This window comes from Nansenia antarctica (genome assembly GCF_963989245.1).
Source record: "Nansenia antarctica genome assembly, chromosome: 2".
Classification (NCBI taxonomy): domain Eukaryota; kingdom Metazoa; phylum Chordata; class Actinopteri; order Argentiniformes; family Microstomatidae; genus Nansenia; species Nansenia antarctica.
In genome coordinates this window covers 66,854,524-66,875,673 of record NC_137675.1, presented here as the reverse complement: position 1 = coordinate 66,875,673, position 21,150 = coordinate 66,854,524, and the positions used below count along the sequence as shown (strand labels likewise).

At 41.9% G+C, this 21,150-nt stretch overlaps 2 protein-coding genes across 2 annotated transcripts; both read right to left on the bottom strand.

Moving 5' to 3' along the window:
* Positions 1-534: 534 nt before the first annotated feature.
* Positions 535-7,591, bottom strand: LOC308150491 (vascular cell adhesion protein 1-like; the record flags this gene model as incomplete). The annotated part of the gene is made up of 7 exons (XM_080523315.1): positions 535-584; positions 861-1,106; positions 1,219-1,551; positions 1,734-1,994; positions 2,849-2,903; positions 6,477-6,588; positions 7,575-7,591. The coding sequence occupies 7 exons, from the start codon at positions 7,589-7,591 to the stop codon at positions 535-537; spliced, it is 1,074 nt and encodes a 357-aa protein (XP_080379441.1).
* Positions 7,592-9,249: 1,658 nt separating this feature from the next.
* Positions 9,250-14,925, bottom strand: LOC308150490 (vascular cell adhesion protein 1-like; the record flags this gene model as incomplete). Its single annotated transcript, XM_080523314.1, has 7 exons — positions 9,250-9,470; positions 10,053-10,295; positions 10,440-10,739; positions 12,519-12,785; positions 12,914-13,141; positions 14,258-14,584; positions 14,829-14,925. The coding sequence occupies 7 exons, from the start codon at positions 14,923-14,925 to the stop codon at positions 9,250-9,252; spliced, it is 1,683 nt and encodes a 560-aa protein (XP_080379440.1).
* Positions 14,926-21,150: the final 6,225 nt, after the last annotated feature.

Here is a 21,150-nt window from a genome sequence, read left to right as displayed (position 1 = left end):
GATGTCACCTCATGAGAGTGATGTGATTGAGAAATATGTTTTGTTTTTTAAAGGGACATTAACACAGCTCAACAGGGTGGACAGTGACTGCAGGGACAAACATACCACCTTAATTTTTTGTACCAAATACATTTTGGGGGGATAAAAACGATATTTGATTAAATAGATATTGCTCAGTAAAATGTAATAATAATAACATATTTGGAAATGTATATGTTTTATTTGTTATTTTTTAGATTGAAGTTGAATGAACAACACTGGGCCCATTTACATCTTTAACCAATGCTTTTAAAATGTAAAAAAACAACAACTTAGAAGCCCATATCATTGTATTCATAATAAATAACAATTGACTATACATGAATAAACGAATGGAATTAGTATTTGTCCAAATTTAGACAAAATACAACATGATTTGTACTGGGGACGGAAAAGGCACCCTATAAAAAAAATGACCCATATACAGCATATATGTTATAAACAAGAATAAATCAGTATACTAAACTATTAAGAGTCCTTAAAAAGGTGAAGTCTCTAGTCTTTCTCTATGCGGTGGTCGACTGTTGAACGTGATGCTTTCACACCTGCAACAAGACAATACAGTACAGTCAGACCTAAACCATGCTGGTCTTCCATTCACAAAATTTCGACACATCACACACAAGTTCATAAAGCTAAATCCCACTGCTGAAAAAAGCCACTTACTGTTACCTCCAATGTGGCCTCTCTACTTCCATACCATCAGGAGATCCCTTGCATTACATACCTGAGAAAAATGAACCAAGGACATAGACTTCTGTATGAGTCCTCTAAACGTGTGCAGAATTGTAACACTGTTGCACTTCACTGTGTCCTCCTACCTTTGGACTCGATGATGAACTGCTTGCTCTTCTTGCCCAGCTTATTGGAGGCAGTGCAGATGTAGGTCCCTGGGAGCAGAGAGGTGGAGGTAAAAAGAGGTTGGTCTTCCATCTTCTCTTGGGAATGTGAAGATTGCCAGTTGTACACAGGAGTGGGGTTTCCAGTAGCAGAGCAGTTTAAGGTGATTTCATCCCCCTCTCCAAGGTCCAGGGTCTCAGGCTCAGGACTGAGGAATGTCGGTGGGTCTGAGAGGAGAAACGGAAAGGGACGGATATTGCACACATACAAACACACATACATGCTATGCCTTAGTTTTCATGTCTATAATGTAAAGTCTACATTTGTTCACAGACTCACAGTGTACAGAGACGTTGATAGGCTCTGATGTCACTGTGGGCGGTGGCTGTGGCCCCTCTGGACCCAAGGCCAGCTGTGCTACACATCTGTACTGTGCTCCATTGTCAGCTTTGGTTGGGGTAACAAGGAGAATGGAGGATACTTGGACAGGAGAGGCGGGTGTGAGGTCCGAAAATGAGTGGTTATAAACTTCAGTCTGCCCTCTATACCACCTCAGTGTGAGGTACTGAACAGGAGCAATATTCTGGACATCACAAAGCAGCTGGTACTCTGTCCCCTCCACCATCGGACCAGTGTGGTTCACAGAGCTGATGGACACACTGTCTGGGGTCTCTGTGGAAGTTAGGCTGGTTAGAGTGTAAAGCTTAACACGTGCATGTTCTGTAGCCATTATCACTGGAATAGATCAATTCACTATGAATTATTCCCAGATGCATTTACTGATATTAAAATGTTATTTAAAAAAAAGATTGAATTAAAATGAAAAACCCCTTAATTTAGGCAGGTTGACTCACTGTAAAGGATGAGGTTGAGTTTCTCCTCACACTGCCTGGGCGCAGTGAAAAACACTCCATAGCATATAGGTTCCTCAATCCAGTCAATCAGACTGTCCACCCTCCATTGGACAGCAAGATCCCGTTGAGTGTGTGCTGCACCGATGGCCGACTCCCAGCCCAGAACACGCACTGGACGAGAGGCTTCACAGCTGACAGACACTGACTCTCCAAATCCCACCACAATCCTGGAGGGTTTAAGATCCAGAGAGCAACCCTCACCTGACACTGGGACATGAACATCATGAACATCATCATCATCATCATCATCATCATCATCATCATCTTCACCAAATCTTTATCAGCTGCACTGTCATATAATCTTAATAATCATCAGATGTCGATTTTGTTAGGTAAAAAAGCATGGTCTTATTACCTTGATTGCAAAAACACCCACACTAACATCCACAAATACTATACATTCAAATTAAATGTCCAAAGTAAATCAAATAACTTTCAGTGATTACATACAAGCTTACATACAAGAAGCTTTTTCCTGAGTAACTCTTAAATTGACGGTGGGAATGAAATAGTTTGCGGTAGGACAGGGCAAATGACTCTAAAATTGCTTTTGGCGTCTTCTGCCTCGGGTGTACATTCATTGTGGGCACAACACAGGTAACCAATTGAATTAATGCTATGTGCAGGTTCACCGTCGCACAATACTGCACGATGAGCAACGTATTGCTAAAGTAACTTGCCCCCTAGACATTACGACAAAGATTAACTTGTCAAATTCTTTTTTTGGGGGGGGGGGGGCAAATTCGTCAAATTCAATGATAAACTCGTCGAAAATAATCGTCCGAGAATATTCACCCGACCGCAATCCCTTCATAATCCAGAGCATTGCAAAATTATCAGGAATCAGCCAATTCAATGAATAGTGAGAAACTAAACTGTGGCCTGTCAAGTCTTACCAGAGCAGAACATGCAAAATGTTAGAATCCATTTAATCAGGTTGTTTCCCATCGTTTTATCCGACTGTTAAGTAAGTCCACAGTGGTCTGAGTTGAAAAGCGAGTGGAATTCCAACTTGGTCCTGCTTGGCAACTCAAACGTGAACTGTGATTGCTAACAAAAGCCCTCCCTCCCCAATCGAGGGCTCTCGTCCCGTAGGTTAGCTGTAGGCCCCTAGGGGGGATTAGGAAGCGGAGAGGGGGGGTTTGAGGCCTCACTGGAGGTCCTATACATTATCGTTAAATCAGCTTCAAAACATTGGCCTATCTCGATAATCTGCTATAAATCGTTTCAATAAATTGTATACCATAAGATAACTCATATTTTAAACACTTCACAGCAGTGCTATAGTTTCAACCTGTAAATAGATGTCAGCCAAGAATAACTTGCTTCACACACAATCAATAAAGCTGGCATTATTTGTTATCTTTTAAAAATACTGACACCATTATTTTTGGGCACATGTATAGGCTATTGAGTTCCTTGTTGACTTAAGCAGATTGCTGTGATGACAACTTTCACTTCTTTTAACTGGAATGAAACCGATATCTGTGTTGACTTGCCTAAAATTAAACGTGTGTGAATCTACACTAGGATATTCAATACAGACTGTAGGTTGATTAAGAAAACTCAAGTTGACTCTGTGTTCTGCTTGCATGCTTGATCCCTTTTGCTTGTCCATGCTGTGTCAAAACACCAAGGGTGAGGGATGTCAAACTTGAGTTGTTATCAACTTGTAGTGTGTAGGTCTCGTACTGTGACCAGAATGTGCAACCACTACAGCAGTATTAGCCCTGAGTGGAGTGCCAGAAACGTTGCTTGGTAATTGGATGCTTATTGGTGTATTTGTGGAAAGCACAGCTGCCTCGCTTGTGTACTGTATGTGTGCTTGCTCTGTCTTGCTATGCTGTCCCTCTCCAAGTTGTCTGTGTCTTGAATGATTATATGTGAATAATATAACATTTTTACTTCAGTACACATTGTGCTGGCAAGCTGCCCTGTCCACACTGCCAGGTTGTTATAGCAACAGTCAGGCCACACACAAACAAGACAAAACCTTTCACCAGGAGGAAACTGGACTCAAATGACACATAAAAGACACACTCAATTCTGGAAAAGGAAGTCTTTATATGGGCCACCACAAGAAGGACAACAGATGGACTTCTCTGTTTTACATTCACTTTGTATGTACTGATTAGTATGGCAGTGTTAGTGATAGTTGACGTATGGCAGACTGACAACAAGAGAAAGGTTTCACAAACGCCTAGAGAAGGCAGCAGAGGAACATGTCATCGTCAAAGACAGAGATTGATGTTTTAACATTCCTTCTCAGAGCATCATACATGGCTGGAGTACTTATAAGTCATTTCTAAATGAGCTAATCATCAAATGTGACACCTGTATTTAACAGATTGGAAATCAAGCAACCAAAACAAGCATCTTTTGCTCCTACAGTAGTTACATGAATATTGACTATTGAACTTGAGAAAATACAGGAATTCTACAGGAATAACAACTCATGATAAGAGCTGACATCTATATGGCTAAGATAACAATTCACAACATACATCATTAGTACTTAGTAGTAGTAGTAGTAGTAGTAACACATACAAATACATTCTGCATGCACTGTACCTCAAAATGTGCACCTTATCGGCACATGATAGGATACTCAGGCCTCACACAATGTAGACTGAACATGTATTGTGCTTGATAGTGCATCTCAAAGCATCACACACACAAAAAGCTGGTCATAAAAAAAGACAGCCATGGAGGCACTCAAAGTTACCATACTCTACTGTCAGCACAGAATTACCAGTTACAACAACATGATCTCAGTGCCTTGTGTCAAGTAAATATTGTAACATATAGTAAATGCAAAACATGTGAACCAGCTGTTGTAAGGTATGTTTAATAAACAGATAACATTACCTGAGTAGATTATGTTAGTGGTTGAGACAGTGCTACTGACCCACCATTAATTCAATTACACAAATGGAAACAGTAACAGAGTGTGGCCTGCTTTTTACTGTATAGCCATTTAGGTCACTTGGTACCGTCATCAGAGCACAGTGGTCAAGCATGATTGATTAAAAACATCACAGCAAAACAGTTTAAAAAATAACAGTTTAAAAAATAACAGTTTAAAAAATAACAGTTTAAAAAAGAACATGCATGTCTGTAAATTAATCCCTTGGTGTGTTACACCATACCAGATCCCATGCTCATAGCTCATGCTACAGACAAAACTCAAAACAGCATCCACTCAGCACAAGGACATGGGATGCAATTAATCACATACAAACATTTGGATTTTAAAGCCATGCAGGATTGAAATGAACATTTGAACTCATACAGTCTTTGGTGAGGAAGTCCTGCTGCTGAAGACGGATGGCACTTTCAGCCTGTTCAGATAATGGAGTTTTTGCCTGCCCTCATTTTGACAACCCCATATACAACAGCAATCAGCAGCGCCAGGCCAAGGAACGCTCCAAATATAGCCCAGAATGTTGTGCGATCCCCTGTGGGAAAAGGTTGTAGTTAATAAACATGTATGTGCCGGTCTCTCAGCTGACTCCATAATCCTGTGTCCCAGCAACAGGAGAGATTCTCTGTTTGTGATACACCACACAGACGGACACAAAAGCAAAAAGAGCCAGCGCAGCCACTACAATCCCAGCAGTGATCCCAGAGCGGCTTCCTGATGAGAAAACAGGGGCATGTTTGAGTATTCAAGAATCACAAATACTGAGGGGCAGTGGAGGGTAGATTAGAAGCAGTTATAATTAAAAACATTGTCTTACCTTTGGATTTGATATTGATAATGAAGTGCTTGGTCTTTGATCCCTGTGAATTGGAGGCGGTGCAATTGTAGGTCCCTGGGAGCAGAGAGGTGGAGGTAAAATTAGGTTGATCCTCCATCTTCTCTTGAGGATGTGAAGATTGCCAGCTGTACACAGGAGTGGGGTTTCCAGTAGCAGAACAGTTTAAGGTGAATCCATCACCCTCTTCCAGCTCCAAGGTCTCAGGTTCAGGATTAAGGAAGGCTGTGGGGTCTGAAGAGCAAATATATTTGAGAATTTACAGATCAAACATGAAGACCCGTTTCAAAATTGAAAATGAAAAAAATACCTGAGACACTTACAGTATACAGATATATGATAGAGTTCTGATGTCATGGTGGGAGGTGGCTGTGGTCCCTCTGGTCCCAGGTCCAGTTCTGCCACACATCTGTACTGAGCTCCATTATCATCTCTACTGGGGGAGATATTAAGGTGGAGGGACAAATCCTTTGGTGTCTTTATAAGATCATAAAAACTTTCATTCTTTATGATTTCATTCCCTTTGTACCACCTCACAGTGAGGTACCGTACAGGAGCGATGTCCTTTATGTCACACAAGAGTGGATATTCCTCCCCCTCGGCCATTGGCACAGTGTCACTCCCACGTCCTATGGAGACACTGTCTGGAGTCTCTGGAGATAAAATAATAACAGTTACATCGTCTCAAAAGCAATTGTTGCCAATTATATTATATTATTATTATTATTTATTCTTATATCATTCATACACTTGGGCCCCTAGTTATAGTTATAGAACTCAGCATCCTACTGATTGTAAACTTACTGTAGAGAACAACTGGGAGAGTCTCAGTAAACTGATCTGAATCTGCTCCAGGATTAATGTAGCATTTTGGCGCTATTGTCCAATATGTCAAGTTCTCCACTGTCCATGTGAGAGAGTTGACATTTGCTGTTAATTCAGTTCCTCCATATGTAGCTTCCCAGCCCATACCCTCATGGTCTGTGCATGATGTGTTGCAGTTGACTGAGGCAGAGTCTCCATATTTCACCACCACTCTTGGAGGGTGGAACTTAAGAGGACACTGGGCATCTATAAACCTACCTACAGGAACAGAAGCAATCATTAACATGGCAGTTGGTAGCAGTAGGCCTAAAACGAGATACTGCAACAAGAGAGATACACTTCAGTTAAGTTATTTGCAATAACATCTACTGTGTGCACCAATCAGTGTTCATTGATCTTTTGTTTCCAAAGGGTCCACCAACCAGTGTTCACTCACTGACACTTTGTACCCAGTTGATTAAAGTGAAACAGATAAACTCCTTAGCCTAGATGTGAGGAGACAATTGTTGTGTACTCGTTCTAATAGAATACTGGAATAAGTGAATAATAAGTGAAAAAGGCTTGAAATGGAAAAAAAGACCAAAAGAAAAACTGTCGCTGAATAAAAACCTGCTGGTGTGTTTTTCTGTTTCAGTCTGTCAGCCTCTCGTAGAATTGCAGTTGCAAGTACCATGAACAATGGCTGATGCTAAGAACTTTCCCAACATTTTTGCTTCGACACTGCTCCGCTAAGGGACGGTATCACTTCCATATGGTAAAGAACTATTGGCACCCAATACACGTGTAACCTGACTTTATCAATCATTCAGGACTATATCAATATGACTTTAATAGCGGTCAGTGACTTGACTTCATGATCTTTTTGCATTAGGCTATTGTATACATTTTTAGTACGAGTATTTCAAACAGGCTTTAATGCAAATAGGCTACAAACGATCAACGAAACAAATAATGACAAGAAAACTGCAAGAAAAGACCCCCCAACTTACCTGCGAAAACAACCCACACTCCGCTGAGTGCAAGCAATCGTGCAAATCCTTTAAGCATTATTATTTTTTTGGCAGGAACTCAAAACGTAGAATGTAATCAAAACGTAGACTGTGTTGTTCCGGAACAGCGTCCCACACGATTCACCGGGGAGCGACACTTGGGAGGTGACGCGCACTTTATAGGCTATTACCATGCAACGCATCATCACCGATCGATGCGTCTCATGACGAGTTTATTAGGTTTTGCAGGCCGATTATTTAATTTCAAATGGTATTGATACAGCATATGCTGTATTTACCCCAAGGAATGACTTGTATACCTGCTGATTTTTATACCCGCCTCCTCAGATACACACACCGCCTCAACAGATACATTGGGCAGGGACATAACACTACCCAATGCCTGCTATTATTAATTTGATCTCCAGGGGGTGGGCAACATTCACAGTCACAACAAGTCAGATCATAACGGTCGATAGGCTACCAAACTAATACAAATATCATGAATATCTAAAAACGGGTTTACATTTAATAAAACTATGGTGACAGTTAGTCATTATGATGTGATCGATCAGTCATTTTACCAAATAAACAATAATCAACCGATAGAAAAGTTACGTTTTTAATAACTCAATTACAAAAGATTTAAATTATTTTATCTAAACACATCAGTAAGCACAAGGGGGACTCTAGCCTACAAAATCATTTGAGCACATGCAATGGCAATAGAGGCGATAGAAGTCAGATGGTACCAATCTCACCTCACATCCCATTGAGTAGCTATCCACTGCAATCGCTAGGCATTTAATACTCTCCCTTTGCAGTCCAATTTCCAGTGCAATTTTATATTGAGGCACTAACTTTGACATACTTAAATATATAGTACATACATATCAGCTACCACACAGAAATAATTCATAATATTCAATGGATTTAGGCTTTTACCTAGCACCTGCAGACATGATAGGCATGATTTAATTAGATTTGCTTGTAGGTGACAGGGGCAACAGACATGCTCACACAGACATTCAGAGATGGCATTCAGTCAGACTCAGGCATGATTGTAATGCAGTTAGGTCACTCAACTCTGATCATTTGATCAAGAGGCCGTGCTGGGTGAGTAGTAGTAGTAGTAGTAGTAGTAGTACTGGAGAGGAGTAACAAGGTCTGCACATGAGAGCCATGAGATCCACAGATGGGGTACAGCTGGCATGACCCTTCAGAGATTTAGGGTTTACTGTCCCACAATAAAGAAAGCAATGAGATGATAGAGGAACAGTACTCTTATTAAAGTTAATTGGGTTCTCTGATCAATCTGAAGAGGATGTCAGACTTCAATACTTACAAGGGGACATTCTTATGTGCTTCTCCTCAAGCAATTACATGTGACATCAAAGTAAAGGACAAAACCCCAGAACATACAGTAGGCATCCAAGGTTAAAGTATCAGACCAAACAAAATAAAGACATTCAAAATTATATTAAATTCTCTTGTCTGTGCTTATACAATACAAACCAGTTTTTCCATAACCAGTTATAGGAATGACACTTTCATAAAGCCATTTTCCAAAGAGGGATTTCACCTTGTCCACTGGAGGATTGCTGCTTGTCCAATGGAGGACGAGAAGCTGTTGCTTGTTGTCCTCCAGTGAAAACAGCAGTTACAGTAAACACAGCTGGAGGAGTACATGAAGCATGGGGAGATTAAAACTCCCATGGAGGAAAAACTCCCATGGATCAAAATCAACCAAGACCTGAGTCAGCCAGCTGAAGAGTGGCAATCAGCCCCTCAACCACATTAGTCTCTGGCTGGTGGGAGCATGGGGCTATTGGTTCAGAGTGGTAAGAGCTGCTTATCCCAAAGACAATCCCAAGACTCCTCTTCCTAGAAATAGATGTTTGGCTGAGACAGTTTTGTCATGGGGAGTGGAGTGTCCCGACCATTCTGTGCAATGTCACCATTTTGGGTGTTGGGCTTGGCGTTTTTTAGGCTGTAGCGGCCCATCTTGGTGTTCTTGTAGTAGATGGAGTAGATGAAGGCGAAGATGACAGAGATTACCACTACTGTGACAGCCACAAAGCCTGCAATGAGGGGCAGGTAATCCTCTGTGACAAGAGAGACAAAACACACCAATCCATTAGCGTTCTGGTGTCTCCGAAAACTCACTATTTCAGAATGAACCCCTCAACTTCAAAAACAGAAGGTTGAATTCAGACTTCTCTCTGACATACTCAGACTCCTCTAACACGGCCACAAGAAAGCAACACATATTCAACATTACCAAGCTATCACTTGATATCAAATGGAAAATAACTAGCCTCTGTCCTTTCCTCAGCGAGTGGGTCTTACAGGTGCACATAGAAGTGCATACCAATATTGGGTATTAAAGGTGGGGCTGGAGGACAGCAGCTCACATATCACTAATAATAATAATTGTGTTATAGGGTGTTGGAGGAAACAAAGGGAATGGAGCACTCAGGTTTGGGAATACAATATACTGTAAGTTAAGAGTTCTGAGTTTGTTATTTCCGAGAGCACATAGCAGTCAATCCGAAAGTAGGGCAAAGACATAAGGGATGGAGGACATATTGAGATGAGGGGAGACAGGAGTAGCACACCAGACACAGTTAAGACTGAACAAGAGGGTTGTAGTGTTAATACACAGTAGATCACAGTAAATGTTTTACCTTTTAAAACCACCTCTACCACAACAAAGCTGGTTTCAACATCATTGGTGGCGGTGCAATTGTAGAGCCCAGCCTCAGAGACTGTGAGGTTGCCATCAGACACACGGACAAGCTTCTCTGGGTCATAGAGCCACTGGATCCTTGGCTCTGGGTAACCTTCAGCCTCACACACTAATTCTCCAGGATAGCCTCTGAACACTGGTATTCTTGCTGGCAGTTTAGTTGCATTGATACGTGGTTTATCTTGAGACAGGGCAAGGAAGATGGAAAAATGTAAAAAAAAAAATCAGCATCATACAATACGTACAGAGGCTGCTGAACACACTTGCTCAAACGTACAAGATAGTATTTGATCCCTGTTACATGCTGAATATTATGTGAACTCACAATGCACAGTAATGTTGAAAGGTGTTGATGTCACAGAAAAGGTGTGTGGTCCCTCTGGTCCCAGGTCCAGTTCGGCCACACATGTGTACTGAGCTCCATTATCATCTCTACTGGGGGAGATATTAAGGAGGCGGAATTCATTCGTGTTTTTAAGTACTGTTTCATTCCCTTTGTACCACCTCACAGTGCGGTACTTTACAGGAGCGGCGTTCTGGACGTCACACAGTAGCTGGTAGTCTGTCCCCTCCACCATCGGACCAGTGTGGTTCAGAGGAGAGATAGAGACGTTGTCTGGGGTCTCTGTGGAAAACATTTAATTTGTGTTAAATTAAATTAATTTGTTGTATTAGGGACAAACTCAAACATTTTCAATTGAGAATTTGGAAACAGCAAATATCTGACAATATCTATGGCGACTGATAGCCTGTCAAATACAGAAATACTCATTATGCATTAAGAAATGTGTCCAATTGAACTGACACAGAACAAGAGAAACAGCACCATTAGCCTACTGGGGGCTGACCTTGATAGGACAAATTGCCACCTACAGATTCAAGAGCAGATGGGGATAATGAACAATTATCCAACTGTCTGTAAATGTATAACATTTAATCACTGTGTCACATGCTATCCCCATGCCCACCACAAAAACAAGGAACAGTGGTGATATGTGACATGCAGCTGGAACAAAAGCCGCCAATGACTCAGAAACACAGGAAAAGAGTCAGGAAGGACACCCCCCTTTACAAAGCTGGGCACTAAGTGCCTCCCATTCTTTCATGGAATTTGTAATGCCACTGCCCCTTCCTCACCAAGGTAAGCTCCATAAATCATGATAAGCCACCCATATTTCACACCAAATGTTACACAAAGCACAGTGCTTGTAACTTAATTGGTGTGAATCCTTCCATTATCTGACTCTGTCTCCCTCTCTATCTCTCTCTCCCTCTGTGTGTGTGTGTGTGTGTGTGTGTGTGTGTGTGTGTGTGTGTGTGTGTGTGTGTGTGTGTGTGTGTGTGTGTGTGTGTGTGTGTGTGTGTGTGTGCGTGCGTGCGTGCGTGCGTGCGTGCGTGTGTGTGTGTGTGTGTGTGTGTGTGTGTGTGTGTGAGTGTGTGTGTGTGTGTTATTGTTATTGTATCTCTCGACATTATATGGAGTGATTATTAGTCTATTCTTTTCATATTGTAATCCTAGATACTTCCAGGAAAAATGTGTGTTTATGTGTTTGGAACACGTAAAAAAAAAATACAGGCAGTAAAGTGGAAACGTGACGACCAATACAATGCGCTAACTTACTTGATTCGGATCCATACAACAGCGAAAACAGTTCCAAAGTCAACGTGATTGAAAGAAGACGATTTAAATATAGACCATCCATTGCCTGAAATTCCATGGGCGTTTATAAACCCGTCTGAACGTCCAGCGGACCGTTATATAGCAGCCTCAGTATAGGCTACAGCGCTTTCCTAAAGTTCATAGGAAGCGGGGCCGACGTTGTTGACGTATTTAAGGAAAGCACAGGCATCACTCTGTACCCTTTCCACTCCCTCTTAAATATCATAGGAAACAACCCTCCCCCACATGCCTGAGAGCGCTTTTACGGACGTCTGTGTTATTCGATGATATAACGAGAGCCCATCAATAGTTTTTGTTAATATATTTTTTTTTTAAACATGTCTTAGAAATGCATTTATGCAGCTGAACTCATATCTAACTCCTACTTTAATAGTCCAGATTAAAGGGGCTTGTCTAGTACGTTTTCCAGTTCAACACAACCTTTTACTTTTTCCATATCAGATCGAAATGAATCCCAAATTGAGTACAACATCACTGATTGTGATTTTCCACTAAGCAAAGATATCACAAAAAAATAAAGGTGTTATAAATCCAACTGAGTTGATGATCTACATGAGTTCAGTCAGTACATATTAATAAGTATGGACAAGATAACAAGAGCACATGAAACAGGATGGTTTCGTATTTTTTGCAGTTGAGGTATGGTGGGAAACCTGACACGTACAAAGATGAACAGTGCGATCAAGAGTGTCATTGATGGTCTAGTCACAAAGGAGGCCTTACCTCTCACAGTGACCCTGGCGGTTTTTGAGACCTGTCCTTGCTTATTCCGGGCGTAACATGTGTAGGAGCCGATGTTCTCCCTTATGGCATGGTTAACATGCAACAGAGACACCCCATCGTCATTCTGCTCTTTCACATTGGGGGCTGGGTTGTAAATCCATGAGTACTCTGGGCGGGGGTTCCCGGTGGAGGAGCACTTAAGCCCAAAAGTAGATCCAATGTAAACTTCTTTAGAGTCCACCAGCTCCCGTATCTTCGATGGCGGGTCTGGAGATATAAGAGTCGTAAGAGTAAGATCAAATGTGACAGCCACTGAAATGCCACATGAAAATAATCCTGCTAGTTAGGTAGGCCTACTTTATCCTTGATAGGGATTCTTCTTCATGATAACTTACACACAATGTCAATATCCAGACTGTGGCTGACAACTGAGTGACTGCTGTTGGCACTGAGGCTGTAAAGCCCTGCATCACTCCTGGTTAGGGTCTCTGGGAGCAGCACCATATCGCCATCCTTGAACCAGAAAATCTCAGGTGTAGGATAGCCCTCCACTGTGCAGGACAGGTTGTGGGGAGCATACTCAACAGCACTGTAAGTGTTTGGGCAGTTAAACTCTGGACCATCTAAAACAGTGACAAACAAAGAATAGTCTTCAGAATAAGTGCACCAAAGAGAAAGTGAGGAAAGTCTGTATTTTTTTTTTATCTTTAAAAAAATACCAATTCAACGACAAATTGTCATTATTCAACATGATATTTGGATATTATTATTTCATGTGATGTGTATTGTTTAGAAAACGGTGAGATATTGGGAACAAATGGGACACTCACACACCACATAGACCTGTACTGAAAAGGTGACATTCCTATGTCCCTCAGCTGTAATGAAGTATTGCCCAGTGTCTGTCCTGCTGAAAGGTTCGGAGGGGACAATGGGATGCCCATCTTTCATCCAGCTGATATGAGGGGAGGGATTTCCTTGCACCGTGCAGCAACTCTCCAAACTCTTCCCCTCCAATATTTCAAGGAAAGGACTGAAGTTCATCTCAGGCCCAACTAAAGGGGGGGACAGATCTAACATTTTAGTAAGCATGCATAGCATATTCCGCCAGTTACACTAATGCTAAAAAACAGAGACCTATCATCACATTATTGTTGCCAAAGTCAAACAAAGAGACACAAGTTGGAAAAGTAAGGGGTGAAAAGACCTGCACATTGATGCTCATTTGGAATTCTGAATGGAGAGCAGCTGTAGAACAACTGGTAACCAACTATGGTAACCAACTATGGCATCACAAGAGGCAGCCCAAGGTTATGGCAGCCTTCTCCTTTAAGAGTGAGTTGACCACAGCTGTGGTCCATGAAGAACTACAGCTCCACTCAGCCTACAACCCCCACATCCTGCCATCAGTGCAGTAAACCAGGGCTGCAGCTCATTCTCTAACCCTATAACCAAAGTGCATACTTGCTGGCAGCTGACAGTCTCTGCCAGTAATTCAGAATGGCCAAAGGGACTGCTGGGTTGACAGTCAAAGAAGGAGAAGTTTGAGAGCAGCAGAGGTGTTGGTATTTTTTAGTTAGGGGATAGTTCACTCAAATTTAGTAATAAGATCATATTTTACTGACCTTGCTACAGGTACTACAGGCTAATGTTGGCATCGAAAAATGGGTTCTATGGCATCACGTTAGTATGACTTTAACATTGTCTGAATCATGTGTGACTTAAATAAATAGACTTACAGTGAACTGTAATATCAAGAAGCTGTGATGACAATGCAGAGGGTTGTGGTCCCTCTGGTCCCAGGTCCAGTTCTGCCACACATCTGTACTGAGCTCCATTATCATCTCTACTGGGGGAGATATTAAGGTGGGGGGACAAATCCTTTGGTGTCTTTATAAGATCATAAAAACTTTCGTTCTTTATGATTTCATTCCCTTTGTACCACCTCACAGTGAGGTACCGTACAGGAGCGATGTCCTTTATGTCACATATGAGTGCATATTCCTCCCCCTCGGCCATTGGACCACTATCACTCCCACGTCTGATGGAGACACTGTTTGGAGTCTCTGGAGATAAAAATAATAATAGTTAAATAGTTACTATCGTCACCAATTAGATCAGATAGATCTTATTTTTCCTTATTTGTAAAAGTTGACCAATTAAACAAAGAAACAAACTTACTGTAGAGAACAATTGGGAGCTTTTTGGAACACTGAACGTCCATTATATTAATGTAACATTGAGGCTCTATCTTCCAATCTGTAAGGTTTTCCACAGTCCAGGTGACAGAAGCGACATTTTCTAGTGCACCTGTATCTTCAACTGTAGCCTCCCAGCCCATACTGTCATGATCTGTGGTAGTTGCACTACAGTTGACTGAAATTGATTCTCCATATCTTAACACCATCTTGGTAGGGTGGAGGTTAACAGGACAGGAGGCATTTGTAGGCATTCCTACAGTTCAGAGCAGAGGACAGAGAAGAATAGCTATAATCAATACATATTACACCCTCAATCAGATACATAAAATACTACTTAAATAATAATTTACCCAGGTAGACTTTGCAAAGTAGGCTAGACATTGAGTATTTTAAGGAGAAAGTTGCCGACTAGTAGGTCTCACGCCTATAAAATAACTCGGCCTGGACCAACTTGTATTGGTGTAAATTAATGATAATGACATCTTGCGGGTAATATTTTTAACACCTTCGCCCTGGCCTTGAGCACACATCACACTACAACATCGCCCTCTTCTGGTTATTTAGAAATGGCTTAAAGCCTCAAACTCTCTGGCCACTGTGAAATACGATACAATTTGCTTGCCGGAACAAAGGCTGTTATTGTCCCTATACTTCATAGGATTGTAAATAATGACAGCATTATCTGTGTTCCCCATTGCAATTGATATTATAAAAAGTGCAAGCCTAGTTTTCACTAAACTGTTCTAAAATTGGATACTCTTTTGGAGCAACAGAAATAAGTCATAATACAAATGTGCAGTCAGAAATACTCTAATTACAGCGTGAGCCTTTAACTCACTATATTGTTTTTATATCTAAACAAAAAAAAGGAAACTTTACCTGTCACACCAGAGAGGAGTAAACACAGAACAACTCGACTTAATGTTCTTTCACACATTGATATTAAACAAAGTATTGATACCCGGCAGGCAATAAAGAAAATGTTCTTTGCTTCCAAAAAATGTTGTCCAGTTCTGTCCAGTCCGACAGCTCAGCTTTAGTATTGGCGCAAGTCTCGCAACCTACTTTCACTCTGTCTGTATTCAATGACTTGAAGAGGAGAATGAAATAGCGAGAAGACACGTGCTCTGCCTGAGGAACCCCCAGATTGCCCAACAGAAAAGGATAAACTTCAGGAATGTCCAGTGTGTGTGTGCGTGTGTGTGTGTGTGTGTGTGTGTGTGTGTGTGTGTGTGTGTGTGTGTGTGTGTGTGTGTGTGCGTGTGTGTGTGTGTGTGTGTGTGTGTGTGTGTGTGTGTGTGTGTGTGTGTGTGTGAGAGAGAGAGAGAGAGAGAGAGAGAGAGCAAGCGAGAGAAACAGAGACAGACAGACGTGTAAACTAGATTATAACTTAAATTGAATCGCGTGTGTGTGTGTGTGTGTGTGTGTGTGTGTGTGTGTGTGTGTGTGTGTGTGTGTGTGACAGACAGACAGACAGACACTTGCGTGTGTGTGCGTGAGCATCATCATAAAAAACTACAGGCAGTAAAGTGGAAACGTGACGACCAGTCCAATGCGGTAACTTACTTGATTCGGATCCATTCAACAGCGAAAACAGTTCCAAAGTCAACGTGATTGAAAGAAGACGATTTAAATATAGACCATCCATTGCCTGAAATCCCATGGGTGTTTATAAACCCGTCTGAACGTATAAACCCGTTATAGCAGCCTCAGTATACAGCGCTTTCCTAAAGTTCATAGGAAGATAACGTTGTTATCGTATTTAAGGAAAGCACAGGCATGTTTGTGTCTGTGTCTGTGTCTGTCTGTGTGTGTGTGTGTGTGTGTGTGTGTGTGTGTGTGTCTGTGTGTGTGTGTGTCTGTGTGTGTGTGTCTGTGTGTGTGTGTGTGTGTGCGTGTGTGTGTCTGTGTGTCTGTGTGCGTGTGTGTGTGTGTGTGTGTGTGTGTGTGTCTGTGTGTGCGTGTGTGTGTGTGTGTCTGTGTGTGTCTGTGTGTGTCTGTGTGTGTGTGTGTGTGTGTGTGTGTGTGTGTGTCTGTGTGTGTGTGTGTGTGTGTGTGTGTGCGTGAGAATCATCATTAACTGTTTCATCACGTGTCACCACCTGTGTCTTACAATAGAAACTCTGTATTGCCTCCAGACCTCAAGTACATCTAAGTGTTGTGCTTTGCAGATATTAGTGACCAGTTCACAATCACAATCACAATCCAAATATGTAATTGATGGACAATTCAACATTTATAAAATGTCAAAATACCCATGCTCAATAAGCCAGGCTACATTTTGAAAGAAACCATCTATCTATAGGCACTGTGTGAGAACAGTTAGATGAAATACTGTATGTCAAACCCTGTAGTGTGTTTGAGCTATTGTCATTCCTTGCTAGTAGGCATGCCTACGCCTCTAAGTTCACCAGCTCACAGATTGACTCCTACACACCAGCATTTTGGCAAAGTGAGGCTGTGCTTATGTTCTTCCCAATGAGACAACATGAGTGGTTACAAAGTGGTGTTGTTTGTCTGACTGTTGTATAATTTAAACAGGATCATTACATTGCATCTGTTTTGACTTCTTGATTTAGATCAGCTGATTAGAGTCTCCCAAATCACATGATTTGACCAGATTTGCGGAAACAGGAAAGAATGTAGAATGTCCCCTGCATTGTGAAATGACCTATCATATCCTGTATCTTTCTATTATTTGTTCTTTTATAAGATGCAGAACATGGCTCATGGAAGTGACAAGATAGTCTGATGATATGAGCTCTTGCATAGTGGCTCTACAGTCAGCAAGTGGTGATGATATAAGTCATCAAATGGTGAGGAAGTTGTGGGCGGGTGGCTGTGATGGCATCATCCATAAATAACTACTCTGGAGGTTGAGGCAAAGATGTGTCAGAACATAGAGTTGAGAGTACAGAAATATGAAATCCAACCCTGCTGTGAGAGCTCCCTATTACAGCCACAGGTTGTAGACCCTGCAGCAAAGAAACGTAGAAACTCCGGAACTAGATTGAATAGGTCATCTGCTTGCAGTAGCAGTGTGGACTGTTCGAAAGCTCCAGCCTTGTAGTTATTCTCGTACGGAATTGTCTATTTGTCTGCTCAGCTGGTCAGTTTAAGATAGGGTTTACGTTAACTTTGATGATAGAGCATCTGAAACTAGAGAACAATGGGATTGTTCCGAGAAAAAAAGCCCTAGCTGCAATCCCTAAGCAGAGTTGTGACATCCATAAAGGGTCAAAGGCAGTTTCAACTTGCTGTCAAAAAAAGGGAAGGTGAGGGGAGAAAACACCCAAAATGAAATGCAGAGGAGGACTCCCAGGGCGATGTGTTGTTATTGTGTGTTGATATTGAAAAAAGAGGAGTTTGAATTCCAGTCATGTCTCTGACACACTCCCTATTCCTTAGTACTCTGTAGTCATTGTGTTTACTTCCCTCTCCCATAATGGGAAAGTCTCTATCAGAGAGAAGGAAAGTATCAAATGTAAAATTATGGATCAAAAGCATTGCCATTGACAACCTGCCAAAAGCACATTTTAATCTCTTCCTAAGGGTCCTGTGTATCCTAGCAACGAGGTTGAAGGCACATACAAATTAAACAAACAGCTGCCAAATGGAAACAGCAATGTTCAGAGCCCCAGTTGGCAAACCCCAAACTCACTTCTCTCTGGACAGATCACTATCATGTTACCTTATTACCCCATGCAGACCCTGTACAAGTGTACATTGCCATTTCCTTTGTCTTATTCTTCTGGATAAAAGGGTCAGTTTTCACCCCAGTGTAATCACATGTTCAGGCCAATGAGGGTATTGTCAAACAAAGAGCAATAGTGTGAGTGTATGTGTGTGTGTGTGTGTGTGTGTGTGCGTGTGCGTGTGTGTGTGTGTGTGTGTGTGTGTGTGTGTGTGTGTACCCACACCAAGGCCAATCTCTGATTGACGCAATGCCTTGATACTAATACAATGACCTTCTACTGTGTATACACTAGCCCGTGTCAACTTTGGAGACCAGACTCTCATTTCTCACACCTCTAAGTATAGTTAACGTTAACCCTTGCGGCTGCTGAATTTTGGGCATTTTGTGGATTTTTTCTTCAAAGTGTAAAATAATACAAATGTAATGTTAGACTTGTGGCTAAAGTGAAACACATCAGATTAATTAACATACAGTATAACAATATGGCTGTTGTTCATATAAGCACTTACGCAAACCCCTCTGTAATTTGATCATTTGTAATACATGAGCTCAACAGAGGTCTCTCTGTGTCTACAGATTCCTCATGAGGCTACTAGCATTTTCAAGTACTTTCACATGTCTTGCCTATCTGTATTATGCCTAACAGTGGGTGCGTGGGTTGGCTTCTTGGTGTGTGTGTGTGTGTGTGTGTGTGTGTGTGTGTGTGTATGTGTGTGTTGTAGGTCGTAGGAGATCTGCAATTACTCTTACAGTTACATGGAATGATGAGTCAGTGTTCATTCGAAACACACACAGAAGCACATCATGTGTTGTCAGTTCCTATTTGACTCTAATCTATCAAGTAAGTGCTCATACTGTAGGACCATACTACCATGATTACAACATAACTGACCATGATCTCATCTACAATGTTGCAACTTGCAACCATTACTCATTGCCCCTAACCAAACATTTTAAGTTTTTTTCGGTTGGTAAAACTACATTGTATTAGAACTGAAACTGATACTGAAACAAGACAAATCTCAGACTGGGTGTGTTTTTGATATCACTTATTAACACTTATTTGTTTCTGGTGCATTCCCAATCATAGGACCCTTCCTGTCCGATTCTTGTAAGTAATCAATTATGCCAGAAGCATAGTTTTGTGATTAAGTGGGTGGGGAAATTCCCTACTTCCTAATAGACCATTATTGAGGTACAATTTGATAGAGACATATGGAGGAACCAGATAACAGGACATGTTTAAAATGGGCAAGCATTGTGTTTGGAGAAAGTTTTCTCCCCTTTTGTTATTCCGGGTACTTGACCAGTTCTGTTCGCTTATCGTCTCAGTAAAGAGAACTTTATTTTTGCCGATCATTGCCTCTCATCTGCTCCTTGTCTTAGAGCCATGAACCCCCATGAGTCCCTTCAAAGCAGTGCCAAAAGATGTTTCATGAGTGGATACTGTCCTGTAATAAAATGCCTTTTGAGACCTCCTGCTCTATTCCCTTAACGGATGGGCTCCTCCTCCTTCATCCTTCAGTCCTTCATATGGAAACATATCCCTTCCTCCTAGTTCTCCGGTTCCTGCCCCGGTCTCAGTGTATGGGTTATATTGTTGTTCTAAAATTGTGAGTCTATTCCCCTTTTCTATTCCCCTTTTTCCCTTTTACATTCACTGTTGTCTGCGTGAAAGTACTAAAGTAATGAGTCTCACGGGGAGAAAGTATACAGTATGTTCTGCCCATCTGTCTGTCAGATTTTGTTGTCTGAATTAGAAGAATCAGAGCTTCAATCCCCATTTTCCCTCTTTTCCCTTTTGTTCTTTTTATCTCCGCCCTCCCATCTCTTCCCCTCCCCTCTGCTCTCAATCTGTTCTTTTTTCTCTTTCTCTCTTGGTTCTCCAGTTGAAAATGAAGGCAGGGACGTGATGGCTGCAGAGACAAAGGACCATGTACACCCCTTCAGAGTAACCATGTGGTTTCAGGAAAGGGTCCTCTCTGCTCCAGTCGAGCTGCGTCATGGGAGAATGCTTCTGCATGAACAAGCTTCCTTCTCCCTCGTAGGAGGGCCACTCCCCACTGACAAACAGCAGATACACACTGCAAAAAGTGAAGCTAAGTAAGATGAAATATCTTAAATCAAGGCAATATATGCTTGTTTTTTGTCTGACTGGACTATAAATACCACATTGTTATAGAGTTGGTCAGGATCAATGGTGCACCGGTAGAAATTGACCAGAATCCTGGGAGACAGCTGGGCTGGAGGGCCCAGAAGAGGTCCTCTGAGATATGGACACCCAGAGATTTGAAGCTGGAAACACCTGATTGATGTACATGGGGGTGTGTTCGCAGTGTTTGGTTTTTCTGTAATCCACAATGAGTTCCTTCTTCTTGGTGTCGAGGGCCAGGTTGTTGGCGGCACATGAGGAAGCTGAACTTCCTCCCTGTAGGCCGACTCGTCGTTGTTGCTTATCAGGCCTACCACCATGGTGTCATTTGCGAAATTGATGATGGTGTTGGAGCCATGCATTGGTACGCTGTCATGGGTAAAGAGGGAGTAGAGGAGAGGACTCAGCACACAGCCATGGGGGACCCCGGTGTTCAGGGTCAGGGTGGAGGTGGTGTGGTTGTTGAGCTTGACAAACTGGGGTCTGTTGTTGGTCAGGAAGTCTAGGATCCAGTTACAGAGGGAGTTGCTGAAGCCAAGGTCTTCGAGCTTGGTGACCAGCTTGGAGGGGTTGATAGTGTTG